Raw genomic sequence first — 22,470 nt, 5'->3', positions numbered from 1 at the left:
TTCTCAAAAAGGCCTTAATTATGAATGGAAAGGGGCTTAATTTGTTTAGTCACCTGTTTTGTAATGTTTAGCCTTGTGGGTATTTTGAAAGCTCTGTTGGCTGGTACCAGCCTGCAGTCCGTGCTAATCACAGGGATGCTGCTTGGTCACTAAATCCAAAGGCTGTTCTGTGCATGAAATGGTTGCAGAAATAGAGCTTCTGCCAACAGGGCTGGAGATCAGTTTGGGCATGCAGCCTCTACTTGTGATCCTCTCCAAGTGCTCAGGTTTTAAGGGGACAGTACGTTTACTTTTGTAAACTAGCAAAACACTCAAGCCCTTGTCTGTCAAGAGAGGCATTTTAAAGAGACGAGAAAATTTAAAGAGATTAATCAACCTGGTTATCAGCCCTGAAATGCCAGCTCCAGCATCTCCTTGTTCTACTTCCAGCATCAAGCATCTCACTGTGCAAAATGCAGAACAGTCAATTTGTTGCAGACTCAGATCTCATGGCTCTGTGTTGAAAATCCTCATATGCCCCTGGAATCTGGAAGCACCTCTGAAAATGGAACTTACGTGTAGATTGGCTATTCCAAACTCACCTAACCTAGTTTCACTCACTTAAGAAAACAGATTAGAGCAATTCCAGTTTGTTAGTACAGATTTAAACCACTTTAACATAGAGAACAACTCCAGCCCCAAACATCAGGCATCCACATAAACACCTGACCAGACACCTAAGCTAATTGCCAGCGTTACCTTTAAGAATTGGGAACACAAACCACTGATCTCCGATAACAATCTCAACTCTGCAGTGCCACGCTGAGCAATCAATACTAATTATGAAGAAATATCTGAGCATACGAGAGGCGCCACTATTGCCACAGAAAGCAGAGTTTCAAAGTTTAAAATGAGTGCTGCTGACAGCTAAAACAGAGGCTCCCACATTACCAGCACTTTGGTGGTAATGACAGTGGGCTAATAGAATCAAAGACTCATAATGCTGTCAGAAAGCAGGTTCAGGTTACTCTCTAGTTCTTAAGCTGTTATTAGCTATTATTAGCGAAGAGGAAAAATACAGGGGCTTAAACTTTTTAAAAGCAGAGGATTATCAGTCCTTCCACTATTAAAAACAATTTCTCACTTTACGAACTTTTGGGGCTGGCAGCTGTTTCATTTGAGTGTGTAACCAGCTGCCCTCTCCTGCCTCCCTGCTGCCCCTTGAACTCAAAAGCATTTTAATGTCACTTAGAAAAAAACAGAGAGAGCAACATTTCTAACAACCTGCAGTTCCTTGGATAGTTCCAATAATCGTACCTAGTTAAAGAAAGCTTTTCAAGGGCCAAATACTTCTTTAACCATTTAATTGATATGACCTTGAAGCATTCACAGCAATCTCCAGTAACATTCAATGAAAAGCAGATGTTGGTAAAGGCTTGCTGAAACAAGCTTTTATTCTCACCATGGTTTGATTCACTTACACAAAATCCTATTGCTGGCACGAGAAAGCTCTTTATGGAGTGGATGCGATTCACAATCACAAACATCTCTGTGTTTGGTTTTCAGACAGAGACCATTACCTTCTGAGGGAACTCAACTTCTGGAGGAAAGACCTACTATTCAAGGATGCTTGAAAAAGCTCCAGCAGCACAAGGGCATAGGAAAGTTTTCAAAACCTTAGATTCACAAGGGACTAATTCTTCCAAAAACTCAGGGTTTTAAATCTGTGTCATCAGAAGGTTTTCTATCTGCTCGTAGATGCAGAGTATACAGATGCTGAGTATCCATCTACCAATGCATCGGCCTGAAATCATGGAGATGACCTTAGCTATCTGGAAACAACAGATTTTTCTGGCACTCTCTGTTTAGTGATGCAAGCTTGGGCAGCTTGTAGCTGTTTTGCCCTATTGTCCTGATGACAAAAAATGTGGCCAAACAAATGACAGCATGTGCTTTGCTAACACAGCACTCGTTTGCTATATATGAATCCCAACAAGTAACTTTGATGAAGCACTTCTTTGAGGTACACACACTTTACAAATAAGCTACTTCTGAAACAACTAGCAACTTGTGATAACAGAGATGGAGGGCAGAATTTTATCAGCTACAAGAGAAACAGTTTTCAGAACTCTGAGTTTTTACATAGAATTCTGCCACTGATTTGTCACATAAACTGGAAAATGTCATTTAACCTCCCTGAGCCACAGTTCATTCACTCACTTCAAAGGTATATCGTTGGGGCACATTGCACCTATTTGAGTGTTAGGGGGGATTTGGGGTTTAATCTGACTAGCCCCGTTTCTAAGTCTCTCTCAGTATTAACATCAAGCTTTAACATTTGGTATGGACACACAAGCATTCTTCAATTGGTTTGTTTTGTCAGTCTAATCACTGTCAGGAGTTACCAGAGAGGTAGAGACCTACAGACAAACACCACAAATCACCATCTGTGCTGAACACGTGAAAGGGTAAAAATAAAATAAATAAACGAATAAAAAATTAAAAAATCGCGGAGACAGCTGTATTTCTGCACATACCTGTAACTCTGACTGTAAAGTTTCCCAGGACTTCGTTGGAATGCCTTGGCTTGCAACTGTACAGCCCTGAGTCATCATATGACACATTGATTATCTTCAACAGTTTTTGTCCAATATGAGTTCTGTTGGTAGGTGAAATCCCAATACCATCTTTAAACCAGAAAACAGACACAGAAGAGCCTTGGGTGTTACAGGAAAGTTCAATGGTATCTCCATTTCCAAACACCAACTCTTCCAGAAAGGCGGTCTCGCTCCTCAAGTATTCTGCAAAGGGAGAAAGAAATGGAAATGAATTAATAAAAGCAAGTACAAAGAGACAGAAAAAGCATTTTAAAAGCAAACATATCTTATATTTGCCCTACTGATGCTTCCACGGGCCCAGACCTTCTCCTTGCCAGAGGTAAGCCTTGCCTGCCCCGGGGCAGGTAGCAATGTCAAAGTGGCAACTGTGACACTACAGTCAGGTCTCTGCCTGATCTACAAGGATAGATTTGCCCCTGTAGTGACCAAAACATGGGCACCCCACCAGATGCATCACAACAAACAGCACAGACCTCTGCACAGGGGTCACACAACACGCAGTGCTGCGAGGGGGGGGTGATCTGGCAGAAATAAGTGTGTGCTGACAAGTTCACAGTTCACTCTCTGGATCTCCATTTGTTTCTTCCCGTGAATCCATCCACAAACCCTACGAGACCCAGCAAGGACAGGACACAAGGAACAGGACTGGGGAGAAACCAAATTTCTCAGCTGACTCTGGGTGACCCAAAGGCAACGTCTGTGGGTTGAAGAAAACATGTAGAAGGCTGGACAGAAGATGCAGGTCGGAATAGGTAGAATAAATGAAACCAGCACTAGCTCCCTGTTAAAGTAACTCTGTGCAACGGAGAAGTGCAGAGCCAAAGACATATTCATAGGCTATAACTCTGCTGTGAAATCAATGCAATTACAGCAGCTATGAATACCTGAGGATGTATTATTGGCTTCAAGCTGCTCTTTTGCCTTGAAGTGAAAGAGTTGGCTATAAGAAAAAAATGTATTGCTTTTCTTGTCATGCACGTTTTTATTCTCGTGTAAATGTAAAGATTAAAAATATAAAAATGTTTCAGTCAATAGCCTTGCAGGGTAGAAATAAGGAATTCTGGGAGCCTGAAAATGTGGTATTTCATGGGAGGTACCATCTCGCAGGAGGCAAAGCCCACACTCGTTGGGGTTACAAAGAACCTTTCCTCTGATACCTCGGCAGCAATTCCAACTCAAATATTTCAGGGTTTGGTCAGAATTTTGAGGTATTCATACAGTCAAAGGTTTGGAGTGTTGGTTTTGGGTTTTTTTTCCTTTTAATACAAGATTTTCCCTGAAAGCATATGCTTTTAGTAAATCAAAAAAGAAAACTCAGCTTCATCCAGCATCTCCTTCCTATCAGACCAGCACTCATTGGAACATTGAGCGTTCACCCATGGTCTCTTCCCAACTTGGCTATATCCTTGGGGAAAATATGGTTGAGAAATATTCTGGCTTAACTGTTCAAGTTTTTTTCTTCCTTCCTCTAGACTATACAGATTTTTTCACTGTTACTAATTTTGGCTTCAAATTAAAAAGCCCTGTGTAGAGCTTTACACTTGCAGAACTGGGTACTGATCTAACTTTGTTGACTCTGATGGAACCTCTTGCTACTTTAATCTACTGGAAAACAAGCCCCACACAGCTGCACAACCCCTCTACACTGAACACACAGTTTTACCAAAGATGTTTGCCAAATGATCAAGACTTGTATATTTTGGCTTTTGTATTATAAACCTACCGAACAGGAACAAGCCCAGACTAAGCACAAGCCAAACTGTACTGCTTAGCCATTTAAAAGCAAATAACTCTAGCAACAAACTATTTTTATAAAATGTATATAGAGAACGCTGAAGTTAAGAGGAAGGTCACTTTAGACTCAGCAGAGGAACTGGGTTCTCAAGCTTCTTCTGCGGAATGAAGCGTCATCTCTTGTTTCTGACAAGTTTATTTTGGCATCTCTACCCTCAAATCGTCTCATTTAGTGTCCAGCAGATATTGTGATGCACAGTTTGGTTCTTGTGACTTTATTCCTACTGACCAGAAATAATATCTGGGAATATGTAGTGGTGAATTAAAAGGAGAATGGTCTTAATCTCACTTCTCTAAACTGTCTTTCAAATTTCAGTTTATGTGTCTATACCTTAAAAAGTAAACAGGACCTAAATTGGAGACCTCCACAAAGTATTTAAATGTGCACTCAAGTGCTTAAAAGCACTTTGTCCAACTGTGACCTTGAAGAACAAAATGTTACTGTCATTCCTTATATAGTTTTCAAATAAGAGATAAACCCAAAAGGGCAGACAGTCTCATTTCCATGCTGAAAACAGCTGGAGTTTAGAGCAGGGAACCAGAGCTCACATCTCTCACAGGGTGCCCAGAGACCAGCACCTCCTTCCTGCCTTCCAGCTGGCAAGTGCCTCATGTTTCCAACACCTTTACAACAAGAGACACCAAGACATGAAGGAGCCATGAAGTTGCCCCCTCTGAAGCCAAGTATCCAGCCACAAGGAACTGGGAGGGGACACAGCCAGGAGAGCTGGCCCCAATTGACCTAAGGGATATTCCAGACCATATGATGTCATAAGGCTTAGCAATAAAACTGGGTAATGGAGGTGGAAGGGTATAAATTACCAGGGAGTTAACTCATGTAGGGGTTACAGGAGCCCACTCTGCCACTTGCCAGCAGAGCAGGGATTAACATGTTTGCAGCTTTAACGGGTTCTTTGAGAGAAGGTGGCAGTCTGGGTTGTGGGCTTCGAAGATATGACTAAAATTTGACCATTTATTCATTTAGTCAAGGCAGTAATGAGTTGAGAATCACCAAGAAACGCACCTGATGGAGATCAGCTTTTGCAGCAGCGTCACTGCTGCCAGTAGCAAACACACTACAGAAAAAGAGGCGATTTTTAAGCTGTTCAGAAGAGCAAAAAGGCAGGAACCAGCCGGGAAACACCTTCCACAATGAGGAGCAGCTGGCCCAGCAATGCTAAAATGTTTTTGTATGTATTCACTTATAAGGATAAGATACTTCATCTCTGTAGCTGCTTGGCTCATCCCAGTGATAATTCACTTTCTGTGCGGTTCGCAGCTCCAAGTGCTTAAGTGTGTCAGTATTTCCATCAGCTGTCTGCTCCTCTTAGACATCAATACTTGTTTCTGGCTGAGCCTGGAAACGTTTTATTTTTGTTTTAACGCATGCAGCTCTCAAGTTATTTATTTTTCAGGCACGAAAAGACGAGGATGTGGAGGGTGGTGGGCTATTACTGGGCTGCTTATGGCCCCAAAAAACTCCAAGCCAACCTAGGGCCTGGCTGGTGCCCTCCTCAGTGTCAGGGACTGTTTCCAGGTGCTGCTGCAGTACTGCTGCTGGGGACTGCTCCCGGGCAGCAAAGGCCCACAGTGCCTGTGGGAGGGTGAGTGTGGTGAGGGATCCAATGTCACCTCACAGGGTGCTGGGTCCTGGCTCCAGGACATTCCATCCATTTATTTCCCTTCACCTGTGTTTTTTCCCCCACAACAGCTTCCCGCAATCCAGCTTTTCAAAACACCAAAGTGCTCTGGTGGGGTGCATGCATCCCCCCATCATCATCCTTTTCCTTCATCCTGCAGCAGTGGAACATTCACCACACAACTAAAATCCCACTGGGACTCCCTCCACTGCGGGCTTGAGGCACATGACTTTCAGTACCACCAGTAAGAGATTCCTCACACTACCCTGAACCCTGGCAATCCCCGAGAGGCTTTTCAGGATTGCTTCACAGCCCGGTGCTGGAATGGACTAAGGCTCATTTCTAAGCGGATCATATTTTTCCCTTTTCAAGCTGGACAAGCTGTATTTGGCATGTTAACAAGCAGAGAGACAGCAGTGCTCCACGCATTTCTCTCTTCAGGTTAATTTGAAAACGTTTCTTGTTCTATGTATTTTATTGCACCAAATCCACCGTGACAGGATACATTATAGGATCACAGAGCAACAGCCATGCCAGAGCATTCTCCTGTTGAGCTTGTTACCCTGTTCCCAGGGGGATCATGGGAATTCAGCCACTGAGCTGGTGAATAATTGCTGGAGGGGTACGGAAATCTCCAGCATCAGTGGGATGAACACGGTCATGATGGCAAAGAACATGTAGACTATATCCAGGTTCAGACCAGCACCGTGTCCTACATATTTAGCCCTGGTTTATTCTACATAAGTGTCCTACCTGTGTTAACTGAGGCCCACAGAATTATTCACCCAGTGAATAATATTCAAGTGCTTTTTTCACAATACCTGTGTGTCTGTTCCTGGGATGGAGTTGCTTCCCCACCTCACCTCGGGACTTCTGCATTGGGAAGAGCAAACTCCAGAAGGGAAATAAAACACCTTTCTTGCCAAACATTGTTCATTTAGTACCAGTTTAAATTTAAAAAGCAGCCAGGAAGGGCGACAAGTGGCCCCAGTGCCACCTCCCCACAAGAACCATGCCATGAATGGGAAACTGTGCCACAGAGGCAGATGAGCCCCGGGGGGGAATATTAAAAAACACCAAACCAGCCCCAGGCCCTGCACCACTGCAGCCCCTGGGAGAGGTGGGCATGATAAGATTGTGGGATCACCTGTTTACCCAAGAACCTGCCTTCTCAGGGCAGATAAGATCGAGGGAGCCGCCTCGAAGACAAGAGAGCTCACCTGAAGTCGCTGCATACCCTCACTGCACTACAGGGAGCTGACAGGGTACTTTTTATATATGTACTTTTGGCAGCACTTTATGCAAGGTACAGCTTCCCCTCCTTCCTACAACAACCATGATGGTGCCAGTGGTGGAGCATCCCCGCCTGGCTATGGCTCTGCCATCCCAAAGGGCACCTCACAGAAAAATATAATATATAAAATACATACATAATAGTATATATGTTGTGTATATTATATGTTTTAAATTATATTTTGTATATAAAATTGTAAGTATTTTATAAAATACACATCCTGTCTTCTCTCTTCCCCCCCTTTTCTCCCCTTCTGAGGTGAAGACCCCTCTCACAGCAGACTTCCCAGTGTCAGGCTGCAGCTGTTCTGGGAAGAAGGGCTCTGGCAATCACAGCAGCACAGGATGCTTTGCTGAAGCAGTATCATCTCCCAAAATGGTGTTCTGCTGGGTTATCTCCCCTGCTCAGTGGGGTTCACACCCAGAAATAAAATATTGCAAAAATAAAACATCTGGCTGTATCTGTAAAAGCCTAAACTGACAGAAAAATGTGTCTAGGAAATCATATCTGAAAAAGGGTTTGCCTCCATTATTTCACAGAACCATGGAACCACGGAATGATTTGGGTTGGAAGGGACCTCTAAAAATCATCTAGTTCCAACCCTCCCGTTATGGGCAGGGACACCTTCCACTAGACCAGGTCACTCAAAGGTGCCATTTTATCTCTCACCTATTGCACGTAATTGCTTAGAGGGAGGCAGTTCTCCTAGAAGAGCTTATAACAGCTTTCCTAATAACAACAATGCAAAGTAGACTGTCTATACTGTATTACCACTGCAGTGGCCTATGCAGTTGTTACTGGACAGCTTTTCTTCCACAGATATTAACAAGTAAGTGTGCTGCTCTGTATTACAACCCTGTGGGGGTTTTCTTAAATCTGTTTTAGGAGAAAAGCAAACCTTTTTCCTAGAGAATTAGCAGAACAATAACCAGGTTTAGTTCTGTCATATGCAGCTTTCTTTATAAACAAGAGATTATGGAAAGGAATAAAAAAAAAAATCTCTAGTGTTTAGCTTGGCTATCCCCGACAGAGACTTTGGAAGAGCTTCCAGAATGGAAAAAGCAGATGTTGCAAATCTGCCTTATCTACAGAGCAACTGTTGACTCTGTTGTGCAAATCCTAATTTACATCTGCATGAAAGGTTTCAGAGATTAAATGGCATTCAAGGAGGAATATTAGCTTTTCTCTCTCCCTCCAGCCCTTCTTTGAATGGATTTACTACTGGCAATTAGCTTTCTGTTCCATCGGCCAAGTAGAAAACAGGATTCATCAGGACTCTACAGTATCCTCCTTTTAATGGACTGTTTTCTCAGATCACCCAATTCAGATGCTGAGAGTTAGAAGAAATAAATCGTCACAAAGCTAAAACAGTTACAAAAACACTTTGGCCAGAGGGATTTCTCTCTGACACTTAGAAAGTCCTGAGCAGGACAAAAAAACCCGCCAGAGAACAAATCAAAGAGGTCTCCTGGCTACACCTAAAAAAACAAGAATGTAAACCCTCTCAAGAGGCAAAAAACTTTGGTTACTGCTGAGAGCCCAGAGATGGTCCCAAGGACAGCCTTCAGCTGGGGCTTTGCTGCCTTAAAGGAACAGACAGTGACGGGGAATTTTCCTTAAAATCTGGCCAGACTGTACACTCACTTTCCTTGGTTCCCAACTCAAAACATAAAACAGGGAAGCAACCACCACTCATTCGTATCTAGCTAGCTCAGAGTTCTGCACATAATTTTTTTAACAGAAACAAAAGAACTGACGTGAAATGTCCTCCACTTCATCAGTGGTCCCTAAAGACAGGGAGCAGCAGACAGCAGGTAGCATGGGGATGCTGAGGTCCCCAGGTTATGAGAGCTCCTGCTCAGGGATGCCCATTGCATGCCCTGCTCTCCCAGGTGCCGAAGTCTTTGTGCTTTCCTCAAGGAGGGCAGCAACGAGCTGTGTCAGTTCTCAGCAGCCCACGCTCACGGTGCGGATGACACCAGTCCCAGCCTGGCACAGGTGAGCACATCTTTGCAGCTATTTGCCTGCATGTCACACAGCCCACCTCACCCAACCCCGGTGGCCAAACATGGTCAACCCAGACCGCTCCCTGCTCAAGGCAGAGTGACGGGACACCCGCTGGGGCTGATCCTTGGTGGAGCACAAGAGACTGTGTTGTCATCCTTTTGGTGTCTTCCTTTTGTTGCTTCTGAAGAACGGTGGCCAACTTGGCCTCAGCTTTTGCACAGCACAGCAGGGGCATCCAGGCTTGATGTTGACAGACAGATCCCACCACAAAACGGCTGATGTTTTACATTCCTGCTCCACATGCCTGAGGAAGTCCAAAAAAACCTCAGCTTTGCAGCAAGAAAGCAACTACCACAAGCCCTTTCAAAGCCAGTGGTGGCAGCAGTGGAAACTGAGGCACAGAATGAGGTTTCCCAGCATCCCAACGGACTGGGTAAAGCTTGTCCCCAGACTCCATCAGAGCAGAACTTGGTCTTGCTAAACTGTGGAGGCCCTGAGATCTTCAGCATTAGTGCACCGCACCATCCCTCCTGCTTCACTGGACCAGGTCACCTGGAGGGGTTTTGTAGGTGAAGTGCACCAAGCACTTAGCAAAGTTTGCAACAAGGATGGCAGCTTACAAAAATGAGTGCTCAACAAAGTATAAGGAAAGGAAAGCCACTTTATCTTTGAAAATACTTTTAAACCTTCTTGTAAGTACTTAAAAGAATAAGCACACTTTGCTGAATAATTCTTTTAAGTTATTTTTCCTGGGATCTTCCTCTACTGTCTCATTTGCTTCCTAAAAATCCTTCAAAAATTAATTATTGGAATTTTGACCTCCAGAGTGGGCTTAGTGAATTCTATCAAACCTTCACCACCTCTTAAGTACTCTTGCAGATGAATTTTTAAGCAATACGTAAGTTCACCAGGCCCAGAAGTTTAGGTTTACCTCAGAGTAACTTTTTAAGAGATGCAAATGCTCCTGTTTCCTTTACATTTCCCAGGCTGGCTTTGCCCTGGCAGCTACTTGTGATGCTTCTCTGGTACTTGTGATGCTTTTCTGAAGTGGGCTTTAAGATCACATGGCACCAGAAAAAATTTGCCATAAAGCCCCAACCTTTCCCCTTCGGTTCACAGCTATGCAGCTCCCAAATCCCAGGTCCTCTGCATTTCCCTTGCACTTTTAATGTGCACTCCTCTAATCTTCATTTAATGCAGGCAGCTGGCTGCAAATACCCCCAAACAATGACTTTAATCCTAAGTATCCTGAAGCCCCCCCCCCTCCTTGCTTCCCGCACCAAAACTGAAGAAAAAAATAAAAAGAACAGCCTCAAGACAGCAAGATGGAGAAATCCAAGCTATCCAGTGGGCCAAAGGAGCAGAAAGACACAATGAGCTAAATTTTGCCTGGTTTGCTAATTAAAAACGGAAGCTACCCCACTCCGGAGCCAAGGCGGGGAGGTGGGGGGAGTTTTCACGCTATTCAAAAAATCGCCTTCCAACTGGGACCATATTCACTCCACATTAATTGTCATTCCAACTACGAGTGTCCTAGTTTCAAAATGAAAACTACTCTCCAGTGTAGCTAGTGAAAACTAACACCAGTTTCGAAGCATTAAACAAAATTTATTGATTGCATTTTCCCACCCACTAAAACTTTAATAAGCATTAAACCTCAAACTCCTGGCCCCGTTTCCTCCCTCTACCCTCTCTCTCCATAAAAAGGGTCAGGCTCCCCTATATGGAGATTAGGACTTAATGTTTGGTATTTGTTTATGAGCCTATCAATTGCCTTTATTTCAGGGGGAGGGGGGTTTAGGGTTAGGGTTGGGGGGGAGCACATTTTAAAAAAAAAACCACCTCCTCTTGTACATGGATTAAGAGAGGGCAAAGGTTTAGGGTAGTTTGGGTGTTTTTCTTCCCAACTGATTGTGGAGTTTAGATATATGATGGATCATGTTCATGTGAATGAAAATAAGTAAATATTCCCCTTTTTGCAAGTTTCCCATGAGTTACATAAAATGCTATTTTTCAAAGATCCCTATTTCTCAGTAACAAGATGCGGAACTTTCAAGTCTTCTCTGCTGGTCGTTTTCAGCTGTGTAAAAGGGAAAAATAATAATAATTTGGGGGCCACTCAGTCTGCATACTTAGTAAAAGAAAATAAAGGTCAAACATTTGAAATGTAAAGGTCGATGATTAAGGCCAGAAATCCATATCTAGGCATCAAAATGAATAGCCAGATTTTGAGAGTGCTTAAGCAATTTAAATGCAGAGCCTGACCTGGCTCAGCATCTTTTAAAACCAAGCTTGTTATTTCAGAGTCTCAAGCGAGATTTAGGTGCCAGGTACCCAAGCTGAAGAAATTTTAACAGTAATCTCCTTTCGGGAAGTCTGATCCACTTTAATCTGAAGTTTTGAATGACAAACAATTTTGTTACTTATAAAATACATCTAACTAGAGCTGCAACACTTTGTCCTTGTGCTAAACTCAAGTCTTATCCTTCAGCATTATTAGAAAGAGTCGAGAGAGATGGCAAAAAAAAAAGTAATGTAAAAAATTCTTTTATTTCTCCTCTTTAAAGAAGGCTGCTAAAGGGATTAGACAGCTCTGAGTTCACTGCTCTGTTAAATCAACCTTACAATATTTTTTCAGCTTGTTTGACTTGCTGTTTGTGTATACATTTGTGTTTTCACCTTTCTGCATTCAAATCCCACCCTTAGCGTTTGTTCTGCGCTTCTCACAGGAAACTTAGTCAGTTCTTTATTTGTATTAAGTCTACAGAGTTATAGAAAACAGACTTGGAAAACAATCCCTAAATTAGCAGGACTTACCGGCTTCCATGCATACGCGCATACACACAGAGCATCGCATACCATCCAACCCGAATGCAGAGCTTTATCATTTCCAGCAGCAACAGAAGGGCATCAGGTTCACCAGAACGGACCTTTTAATGGTCTCCTGCAACCATATCTATTACACCAGGGTTCGGACTCCACATTACAAATTAAGAGAGAGTTCAAGGAAGTCATGCGTGTCTCAGTTCCCACTGCCTTCAAGCAGTTTTAATGCCCTCGAATAATCATCTTCTACAAACTGCACTAGGTTAGGATCCAGTAACGCCAGAAGCAGGTTAGACACCTCTATGCAAAGGTATTTTAATGCTGCTGTAAGGAAATGCAGATCCTCAGCAGTGGGCCATTTCCAGCATCCTGCAAAAAGACAAGGCTGGCCCTACCTGCATGAACCAGAGACCTTCCACAGGCACTTTGGGATACTTCCCCCATCCTCCAAAGTCTGATTTTCCCAGCTTTTCCCTTCCTTTCCCCACCAGAAACATTTCTAAAATCTCCTTCTCTCCATGAATCTAAGTGTCCAGGTGAGATGATGCAGTTGTGACAGAAAGGATGGCTGCTGCAGCAGGCAAGCCAAGAGAGGAAGTAAACAGGGTCTTCTCTCTGGTAAATGGAAAATACAGATTATAGAAACTGAGCCCAGCAGCCACCAAAGGACTGGATCTGTCTTAAAGGTGGGAACCAAAGCTAAGCTCCTGCCATGCTCCCTTGGGTGGGATGAACCACTAGTACCACTAGTGAAGACAAAGTTGGATAGCCTCCCTTGACATATAACCCATAAATTGAGCAAGAGCTGCCCACAGTATTCTGGTCCCTCCACTCCCTTTCCAAGGGTGGGTGGCTAATTCAGGGTCATCTCTTCTTCCTGCCTGCCTGAGACACCACATGTTGCTCCTCCAACTGCTCCTTCTCATCCCTAAAACAGCCAGGCTCAAGCACTGGGTGAAGTTATTCCTGCAAAGACTGCGCTGCTTGTCTGTGTTTTATTTGCTATGCGCTGGGAAGAGGGAGCAGAGGGGAAAAAACCTCTACTTCAAACATTTACATGTATTTTGAAAGCACCTGAGGAGGTTTCAGGGCCTTTTTTTGCCAGAACTAACACATTCCACCCACAAGATGACCTTGTTCAGAGCATTCTGATGGTTCCTTACAGGCAGGATTTGCACTGCGAGGGGTCACCAGATCCAGGGTCAGGTGGGCAGGGCAGTCCAGTTTCTCAGGTAGTGACCCACTACTGAGAGTGGTGGATACTGCACTGAGGGAGACAGGGCAAAGGAGAAGCCCTGCTGCTCCCCTCTGCCACCTCTGTGCTTCCCATCCATTCACAAAGACTTCCACGATGGAGAAACCCACTGTGTTCTCAAATCCCAAGATGCCAGCATGCCTACACATAAAAATGAGGCAGAAATCTCATTCCTTCACTGAAAATTCACAAGTTGAAGGCCCAGTACATCTCAATAACACTTTCCAGGCATTATTTTCCTTTTTAAATGGGCAGATCACAGAGCATTTCTGTGGTAGGAGGCTTCATGTTTGTGTTTCCTTTGCCTCCTAGTTCAAATAATGGCAATACTAATTGAACCACTGAGCAAAAGAAAATTGAGTATGACGCTTTAGTCAATACTCTGAGGGTTCCCATTTGCTCCTGCAGCTCTCTGCTCTATCTGGAACAAGGGCAAGAGATGGTGCCGCTGCCAAGATGCCCCAACTCTGATACCCAAATCTGAAATAAAGTATCTGTAACACATTGTCTACCCTGCATGTACTTAAAACTCCACAGTATTTACAGTATTTTTACTGTATCCCAGCTAGGATGGCAGCTGGGGATGCAGAAGGGTGGTTTTACCCAGTATCTTCAAGGCTAATGCCACAACCCCGAGTAGCCACTTACACCCTTCTTCCCAAGCCGAGGGAACCAGGAGCCCGGAAAGCCTGAAATGTATTTTTTATGCTTAATTACAGATTTCAAGTGCCTGACACAGGGCCCTCACTCATTATGTTTTGACACTGATGGCTTTGGGCTGAGATAGAACAAATGCTTTGTGCTCACTCATCACTCACTACATCCACCAGTGTGGTGAACGTAACTCAAAAGAAGGTGGGTGATGGATTTGTAGCAACTTTGGGCAGGGATGCAGAGAGGACACCATCTGCTGCTTCTTACTTGTTTTGCCCCCCCCCCCTTCCTTTCTGTAATTAATCAATTCACAAATCAGGAGACAGAGCCTTCTTGCTGTCTCCTCTTGCAATCACCCCTGCGAGGCAAAGGCTAAGGACACGTCAGGGTGGCTGCATGGTCTAAGTGCTGCCTGTGGAGCACGGAGCAGCATTCCGGCCGGTCAGTGGGAGCACTGGGTTCCCAGCCCTGTGGCTCGTCCCACTCAGGGGCCTCTCAGGGCCCAACCCACCATATGCTGGAATAAAGAGGCTTTCTGAATTTTCTTTGGAAAAAAAAAAATAATGCTTTCACAGAAAGCTGTGAAATCATGCATAACACACCGGCTGTAAAAAGCTAAAGCATTTTTTATTTTTTTTTCCCCCAACTGCATTTAGCTCATCTCTTACACAGTAAATACTAGAGGCTGGAACTAGGTGATTTTAAAGGTCCCTTCCAGCCCAAACCATGATTCTATGGTTCTAATTTATGTACCTCCATTTACCAGACCCCCTCACTTCTGCATGAATCCCCAGCTTATTAACATAACTATTTAAACTGGACATGTTTTCTTAAACATTCTTCTTTCATAAACTGCCAAGTGACAGTTGTTTACTGTCAACAAGCCTGGGTACTCCAAGACAGGGAGAATAATGTCCTTTCAAAAGGCAGACATATCGGCTACCAAAGGAAGATTAAAATCTGGTGTTTTTCTTTTCTCCCTCCTCAAAAATGCTTTATTCGTACAGATACTCATGATACAGATCAGGAGAGATGGTACTATGCCTAATTCCAATCATTCTTTTAATTAAAGACAGGCTCATGGAGGATTTATCTTCACTTGCACATGCTAGTTGTCAGGGCACACTCAGAACTCCCTAATCTTCCCACTGCAACTGGTTTTTCCTCTTCACTTTTAGCTGAGATACCCCCACCTCCCAAGGCACATCTCGGCTCATCTCACACAGATCCTGCTACTGGCTAGAAACAAAATGCTTGCCTGGGGGAATCTACAGAGAGAAGTTAAAAAAAAAATTTAAACAAAAATGAAATCACCAGTTGGTTCAGGCCCTACAGTTCCCAAGCAAGCTGCTGAAGTATTTTGGTGGGAGGGAATTGCTTGCACTTGAGTCTTGCACATGAAAGTAGGGATATAAAAGAAAAAAAAACTCCAAAAACCAAACCCTATGTATGGGAAAACTTTCCCCGGAACTCTGTCTGCCCACGAAGTGCCAGGAAAGGTCCTCTGCTGGCTCCTGTTTGGTGCAGAGTCCCGGGGCTCAGCGCTCGTCCCCCAGCCCCGGCTCGCCCGCAGACCCCCTCGGGGGACTATTAACACTTTCCCCGGCGCATTGTGCGGCTCGCAGCTATTATTAGCGCTGGGGCTAAGGCCGGCCGACACTGATACAATGGCAGAGAGGATGGGGCATGAGGGGACGGCGGCGGGACTGCGGATCGACTCCACGCGGACCCGCGACAGAGTCAGGGGGACCCGGGTGGTGGCCGCCACCGCCGCCTCTGGTGCTCGCGTTTAGGTCGTCGCTGGCTCGCATCAAAGCTGCAGTTACAAAAAGCAAGATGGGAAGTGAAGGTCTGTGTTACAGCCAGTTAGAGAGGAATGGGAGGTCACGGAAAGCCAGCTCCAGCGATCCCCACCCCCAAACCGGGAGCCCTTTTACTCGCCAGAGTTTCCTCTGCTTGTTAAAATGTTTGGGTCATTAGAAAACTTTCCAAACAATCCCTGCTTATGCTAAATAGCTGCTCCCACCACGATCTGTGAAGGGCTTCAGCCTGCTCTCTTGGAAATCAATGGGGGCTTTTTTTGCCTAGGATTCAATAGGCGCAAGATCAGGACCTCATTATTATTTTTACAGGACTACAAGCAGCAGAGAATGGCGAAACCCCTAAAGAAAGCAATGACCCTCAGAACCGGGAGCCAAATTCGCTATGAAGGATCTTTACAAGCTCTGTCAAGCATCAAAATAAAATTAAAAATCCAGTTCTTGGGAGCTTTTCAGTTTTTTGACAGGGAAAGCGTAAGGTTGAGAAAGGCTGGCCTCATCATTTGGATCCACGGACATCTCCCGTAGCTCCCTTTTACTCAAAAGAAAAGCCTTCATAGATGTGTATTTTACCTTCCCCAGGGGGAGTGAGCAAGAGGGGACGAGCTGTCAGTTCAGGGTGATGCCAGTTACCCTGTGGTACCCCATGGAACAGAAACACCTTCCGGGGTTCACACGACCTCCTCTGCCACACTCCACAATGAAACCCCCCAGTAAGTCCTCTCTGCAGAGCCACCACCAGCAACACAAGAGGACCAGAAGGCTCCAGGGACATGGGTCCTGCTACAAGGACCATGCCTGCACCCTGTCTTCACAGAGGCCAGGTGTCATCTGCCTTTTGTGAGAGGAGCCCCAGAGATGCTCCTGTCCTTGGCACCCTCCTTGGAGCTCTCCAACAGTCAAGGTCTGCACTTCTTGCCTGTTACTTTACATCACTCCTCTCTCTTGGCATCAGCAGGAACTCACCTACGCACCACATAACCACCACAAGGTTTGGCCCCAGCTATTTTGCTGACTCCCCTCCACCCAACTCACCCCCACGTCAAGTCCAAAATGCTTCAAATCCATTACTTCTGAGTACTAGTCCAATTCCTATAAACTAGCAGTAATCTGTCTCCAAGGCTTTACTGATTTAACTACATCAGCTGAACTAATTTAGTGAGTTTCCTTGCAAACAGCACAAGATAGTTCAGTGCAATCAAGACACTACTACAAAACACTCCACTTTCCAGGGCAAAAGCACAAGATGAAGATAAGCTGATGAACACTTTCATCAGTTATCAAGAAGCAGCAGTTGGGAATGCACCCTTGAAAATTTCTGACATGCCATGGTGCACTATCATTGTCTGTTCCCTAGAAGCCTTATACTCAAGGAACATAGTGATGGCTTGGCTTCTTCAGCGAAAAGAGGGGAAAAAACCCCAAACTGACATGCTGCCATGTGTCACCGTGACATTTGCAGATACTTCAGTAGCTCAGAGTACTAGCCCTGGATGCAAACAACAGTGTTGGGGTCCTGGGGCTGTGGTGTTCCCAGGGAAGAGCCTTCGGCACACAGGGCACCCTGCAGAGCTGAGCCTGCTCCCAGAGAGCGATCCGAGGCTTCGTCCTTTCCTCACAGAAAACTTGGAACCCTTCTCACTTGAGTCATTAATTCTTTTAACCCCTCGCAACCTGCAAAAATGGCACAACCCCAAAATCTCACTGATGCTAAACATGTAAGCACATGGCAATTGTTTTGCATACAGTTCTGCGTGATAAAGAAATCTGCTTCCAAGTTTTAATAGAACCTTTTTATTTAACCAACTCATTATCTTCCCCTGCTCTCCGGATTTGAGAAAAGCAAGGCCAGCACACCAGACCTATCTCCCCTTCTGCAACAAATACCACCCCTTTTTTAGATGAATACGTCTGAAACTGAAGCAGTTGCTGGAGAAATGTTTTCTTACTTGACTGTGCTGCTATTCTTCAAAAATAGCACTGCTACATTGTGAAACCTGAGTGTCATAGCAAAAAAAAAAAAATTGATTTAACTACCTCCTGCCTAGTTCCTATCCACCTGAGCACAACAACCCCTGATAGCCTATCAGAATAATAGTGCTGGTTTACGTCTGATTACCTTTCACATTTTAACTATTAAGTTTACTAAAGGTTTTACTCAGCCCATATCTCACAATTCTTGTTTGCTTTTGATACCACAGAAACTTCCTGGTCATTCAAGCCACGGAACAGATACTTTAGGGGTAAGCACATCAGGAACACTGTATTCACCACAGGAATAAAAGCCCTTCTTCACACATACAGGGCTTTAAGTCATATCTATGGCACTTGGCAACCTGAGCTGTCAGCATATGAGAAAGGGGACACTGGAGGAGTCAACTCTACTTCAGAGAAAAAGTGTATTTTTTTTACAAGATCACCAGATAAACAGCCAAAAGAAGGGCAAATGCTAAACTGATAAGCTATGTAGGAGGCCGAGGAAAAAAAAATCTGGGTGTAACAAGGTATTTTCAGGTGTTTTTGGCATTGTAGGCATCTTCTGACATGGTTGTAGCCCAGTGTTTGCTTAGAGGTGCTTTCAGATTTACTCCTCTAATAGCCCAGGCTGCCCACTGTCACATACCACGAACAGCTGTGCTGAACCACTGTCCCATTTGCTGCAAAAAAAAGGTGAATTTTAGCAGCCGCCATCCTCTCTGGCAAAAAGCCTGGTATACGGAGAATGAAGTTTATTTCTAACCACTATTAAAAGAGATGAAATGGCAAACACTGAAGCAGCTACTTCAAACCACTCCTTTGAATGGCTTGGAGGATGCTGAGTCAGCGGACAAATTCAAGTTCGGGGGATTTTTTAAGGGTCAGAAAAAAGAGAAGAAATGGGTATGCAGAGCCAGACAAAGTCCCACAACACATGAAAAAAGAAAAATATATTCAAACAGGGAAACAGAATAAAAGTAAAGTCAGTTTCATTGTTTATCTATCTGGTTCAGCGAAAAACTTGTCAAACTGGGAAGGGAATGTCAACCGTATTTTCAATAGAAATATCCAAATTTGTTATACTCGCGCTGGGTCTACCTTATATATAGTAAAAATTGCAAAAGCTAAACTGTGATGATAACACAGCCAATTCTCCATGAAGCCTTGCAGCTCATGCTCAGGCTCCTTCACTGAATCCTATGCACTTCAATGACCAGCCAGAAAAAACCCACCAGCAGGCCATGCCCTAACCTTAGCTAAAACTAAGGTTCAGTAAATGCCTTCAGTCACAGCTCTTCATGCCAGCTGATAGATCACTGTCAGAAACACATTGGTCCGATGCTTTTGTAAACAGAAATTTTATTGACTGCTCAGAAACCAGGCTGATTCCCTATATTTTAGGGTCTCTTAAGTGAATAGCAGATGGACACAGCAAGTGTTCAGGGAGGACAGCTTTCTAAGCATGTAGTTGGATATCAAAGTTCGCTTTATCCAGGCAACAGACTGGGTTCCACTGGATGGAAATGGTCCAGAAACAGTGGGAATGCCACAATCAAAACTTCTTTAGTTTTCACCTAACTTCAAAACCCACTCTCAGTCAGGTTTCAGGAGAGGTACGCTTTCCCAAACAGCACTGAAGATCTTTTGGAGGGAGTCATACAAGTTAACATGCCACTCAGAGTAGCTTACTTTAATTACATGATTTAATTAGCAGATCAACACTTTGCTACACAATTTTCAGATTTACTTTTATCACATTCCCTACTCAGCAGTTGCTAATAAAGTCTTAATTAAAAGAAAAAAATCCTCAGATTTAATTGGAGTGACCCCTGTCAACATGCATAGAAGACCCGATGTTATACTGCTAGTATTGAATACACTGAGTCCATCTCTGCACTGGAACAGACTTTCTAGTTCACTATTTGCTAGGTAAGAAATAGATTTTTTTAAAAAAGAAGCCATATTTCATCATCTTTACTTGTGTCCTCTTATTTTATTGCTTAGTAAAATATTTCTACTCTCGACATTGAAGACTTCATTAGCTTTTTTAGCCTGCTGCTCATGAGAACAAATGGATCAGCTTTTAATCTCAAAACTATCTCTTACCGCTGCCCCACTGAACCTAAAATATTTCTGGTCTAGGGCACAAAGTAAGCAGCACCATCAACATATGAGAGACTCTTTGTAGAGGGTTTGAACGCATAAACCCCAAGGCCAGCTCCAGGAACAGCCAGTGCCATTTGGCACTCACTTCAATACCCTTATAATTTCAGGATGAACTTTGAAACGCTCAAATACGCAAAGCAGAGCGACACAGATCACAGTACCCTACACCTTGGACCCCTTGCTGGGCACAGGCTGAAAGGCCACAAGAACCAGGTTGCCATCAGCTGCACAAAAAACACCTCAACCAACGAATGACCAGTTCTTTCCAAGCAAAAAAGTCTCAGGAATTGGTACATGCCGTCCCATTCAATTTAAGCAAAATCCCAAAATGGCCCTTCTTCTGTTCTTCTGGACTAGAAAACTGCCTGTGCAGTATTAACTCTGGGTGACAATTCCACTCCGGTGCTGAACAAGGAAACTTCGGTTCTCGCTCCTGACAGATTGACTCTCCCCTCCCCTTCCTCCACAAACCTGATCAAACATTAGCAGCTCTCTATACAACTCTTTCAATGCATGCAGACAGCTTCAGCAGCTAACTAGTGCAACACAAATCCTAAAAAGCCCAGAAATTGCCTTTTTCGCATATACCCCACACAGACACACACACACAAACCGGCTACAGGAGACAGGCTGGTTATCAGAAGTTTTTAAAAGTGAAATGCTGCTGTTTCAGTTGGTCTGCTCTCTAAGAAAACAGCCAGTGTTACTTGACATTCACAAATCGTACGAAGTAATATCTTTATCTGAATACTAATGCAAATTGGACGGGCTTTTTTATATTGATGTCTATTCTGTGGCTGCTGAATAGAGTGACCGCATGCTCAAGGCTGCAAAGGAGTTCACTGACCTCCCCAATCATCTCTGTCATAGCCGCTGAATGACATACACATTCAATCCTGCCTCGCCTCTCTACTTTCATTCATAAAAAAAAAAAAGAAAAAAAAAAGAAGGAGGAGGAAATTTGACATTGTTCTTCCTGCAGCAGCCCCAAGAACGGGAGAGAAGAGAAACTCAGCCCAGATGAGGCCCCTGGTGTTTTTAGTTTAGCTTCTATTCAGCAACAGCCCCGCCATCTGCCTCCTTCCTGCCAACAGCCGAACACCTCCCTGCGGAGATGTTAAAACCTGCACCCCCTCCACCTCTGCTAATAGCCAGTATTCATATTAGCAAACATACACATACCTCGAGAATGCCTCCCTTCAATGTGTGTTTTATGTAGCTGAGTATAGGCACAAAGCAGTAGCTGTTATAGCCTTCACAGCCCCGTGTGGAGAATTAGATCACTGGGGAAAAATCCTTCCAAGCCCCTTTATGGAAAATAAGGCCTTAGACTGTAAATGCAAAGCCCAGCGAACAACAACCCTCAGTAATGAGCCAATACCCCATGGCCCATTTGACTAGGAGAAAGAATTTGCTTTTTACCATTCAATTCAAAAAGACTGAAAAAGTAAAATGTGTTTTACTTGGCTCTGAAGGTTTATATTCTTTACAGTTTCTTTTGCACAACCTTTTCCCCCCAGGTCGGACAGGCAGTGGGTGCCCTCATGGTCACAGAGCCACTGGCTTTGGCACAGAGCTGGGCAAGCAGCACCGGTTTCATGCTTCCCCACGCACATGGATGGTGGTGGGAGAGACTGGTACTGCAAAGTCCTCTCTGCCCTTGCAGTCCCCAGCCATGGGAGCTTTCGACAGCTCATAGTGATGGGGCAACTCTTGGAGACTTTGCTAGGTGTTGGAGTTGACCGCCCAGGTTCAGGGACAAATCCCATTCCCAGGGAGCACAGTGGGGGTTGGCAGTGACACCTTTGCTTTGGAGAAAGCTGTCCTAGTGGTAAGAGTGCCTGTCCCGAGGATTTCCACTGGAGGCCCTGGAGATCCCAACCCACCGCTCAGCTCACAGTCATCGCTGGAGGGATGTTTCCCTCTGTGTGACCTCTGAGTACGCCACTTCCCGCGATTCCAACAGCATCCCAAAGCTTTAACTTGCAAAAGTGTCTTAGAGCACGGGAAGGGTTTAGCACCGCTTCAACACGTCATCAACCCCAGCTACAAGCTGAAGGTGTGGGTGGAAGCCCAGGGACCACCGAGGCAGCCACCGAGGTTGCTCCTTGCCCCCATGTGCCTGAAGTGACAGCACCAATACATACTTCAGGCTAAACCAGAGAGAACTGGGGACACTTCGCTTCTGTCACTCCCACCCAGCACAGGCTGCCCGCTGCCTCCCGCACACCGACCTCATCTGCTCTGACCACGTCCCTGCGATGCTGCCCCATAAATCAATTCTTTTGGCTGTGAAAAATGAGCCAAACGAGTTACACTAAGAATCTGGTGTTTTATTAGGACTTTCTTGAAAACAAAACCAACCCCCGGTGTGATTTATAGCTTTAACCAAAAGGGGTATGAAAGTAATGCCCCCACCCCCCAGCCTTCACGAAGTCCA

The 22,470-nt window shown here is 44.5% G+C and overlaps 1 protein-coding gene across 3 annotated transcripts in view; it reads right to left on the bottom strand.

Annotated features, from left to right (window-relative positions):
- FGFR3 (fibroblast growth factor receptor 3) overlaps positions 1 to 22,470 on the bottom strand; it is a 55,955-nt gene that overhangs the window by 32,144 nt on the left and 1,341 nt on the right. For all 3 annotated transcript variants that reach the window (XM_039383341.1, XM_027715547.2, XM_027715548.2), the window contains one exon: positions 2,517 to 2,780. In XM_039383341.1, the coding sequence (XP_039239275.1) occupies positions 2,517 to 2,780 (264 nt within the window). The remainder of the gene's footprint in view (positions 1 to 2,516; positions 2,781 to 22,470) is intronic.

This window comes from Pipra filicauda, unplaced genomic scaffold (assembly GCF_003945595.2).
Source record: "Pipra filicauda isolate LSUMZ 115617 unplaced genomic scaffold, ASM394559v2 scaffold305_size881528_pilon, whole genome shotgun sequence".
In the NCBI taxonomy this organism is placed as follows: domain Eukaryota; kingdom Metazoa; phylum Chordata; class Aves; order Passeriformes; family Pipridae; genus Pipra; species Pipra filicauda.
Note: the sequence above shows the minus strand (reverse complement) of the source record. Positions and strands in the feature narration are given on the sequence as shown.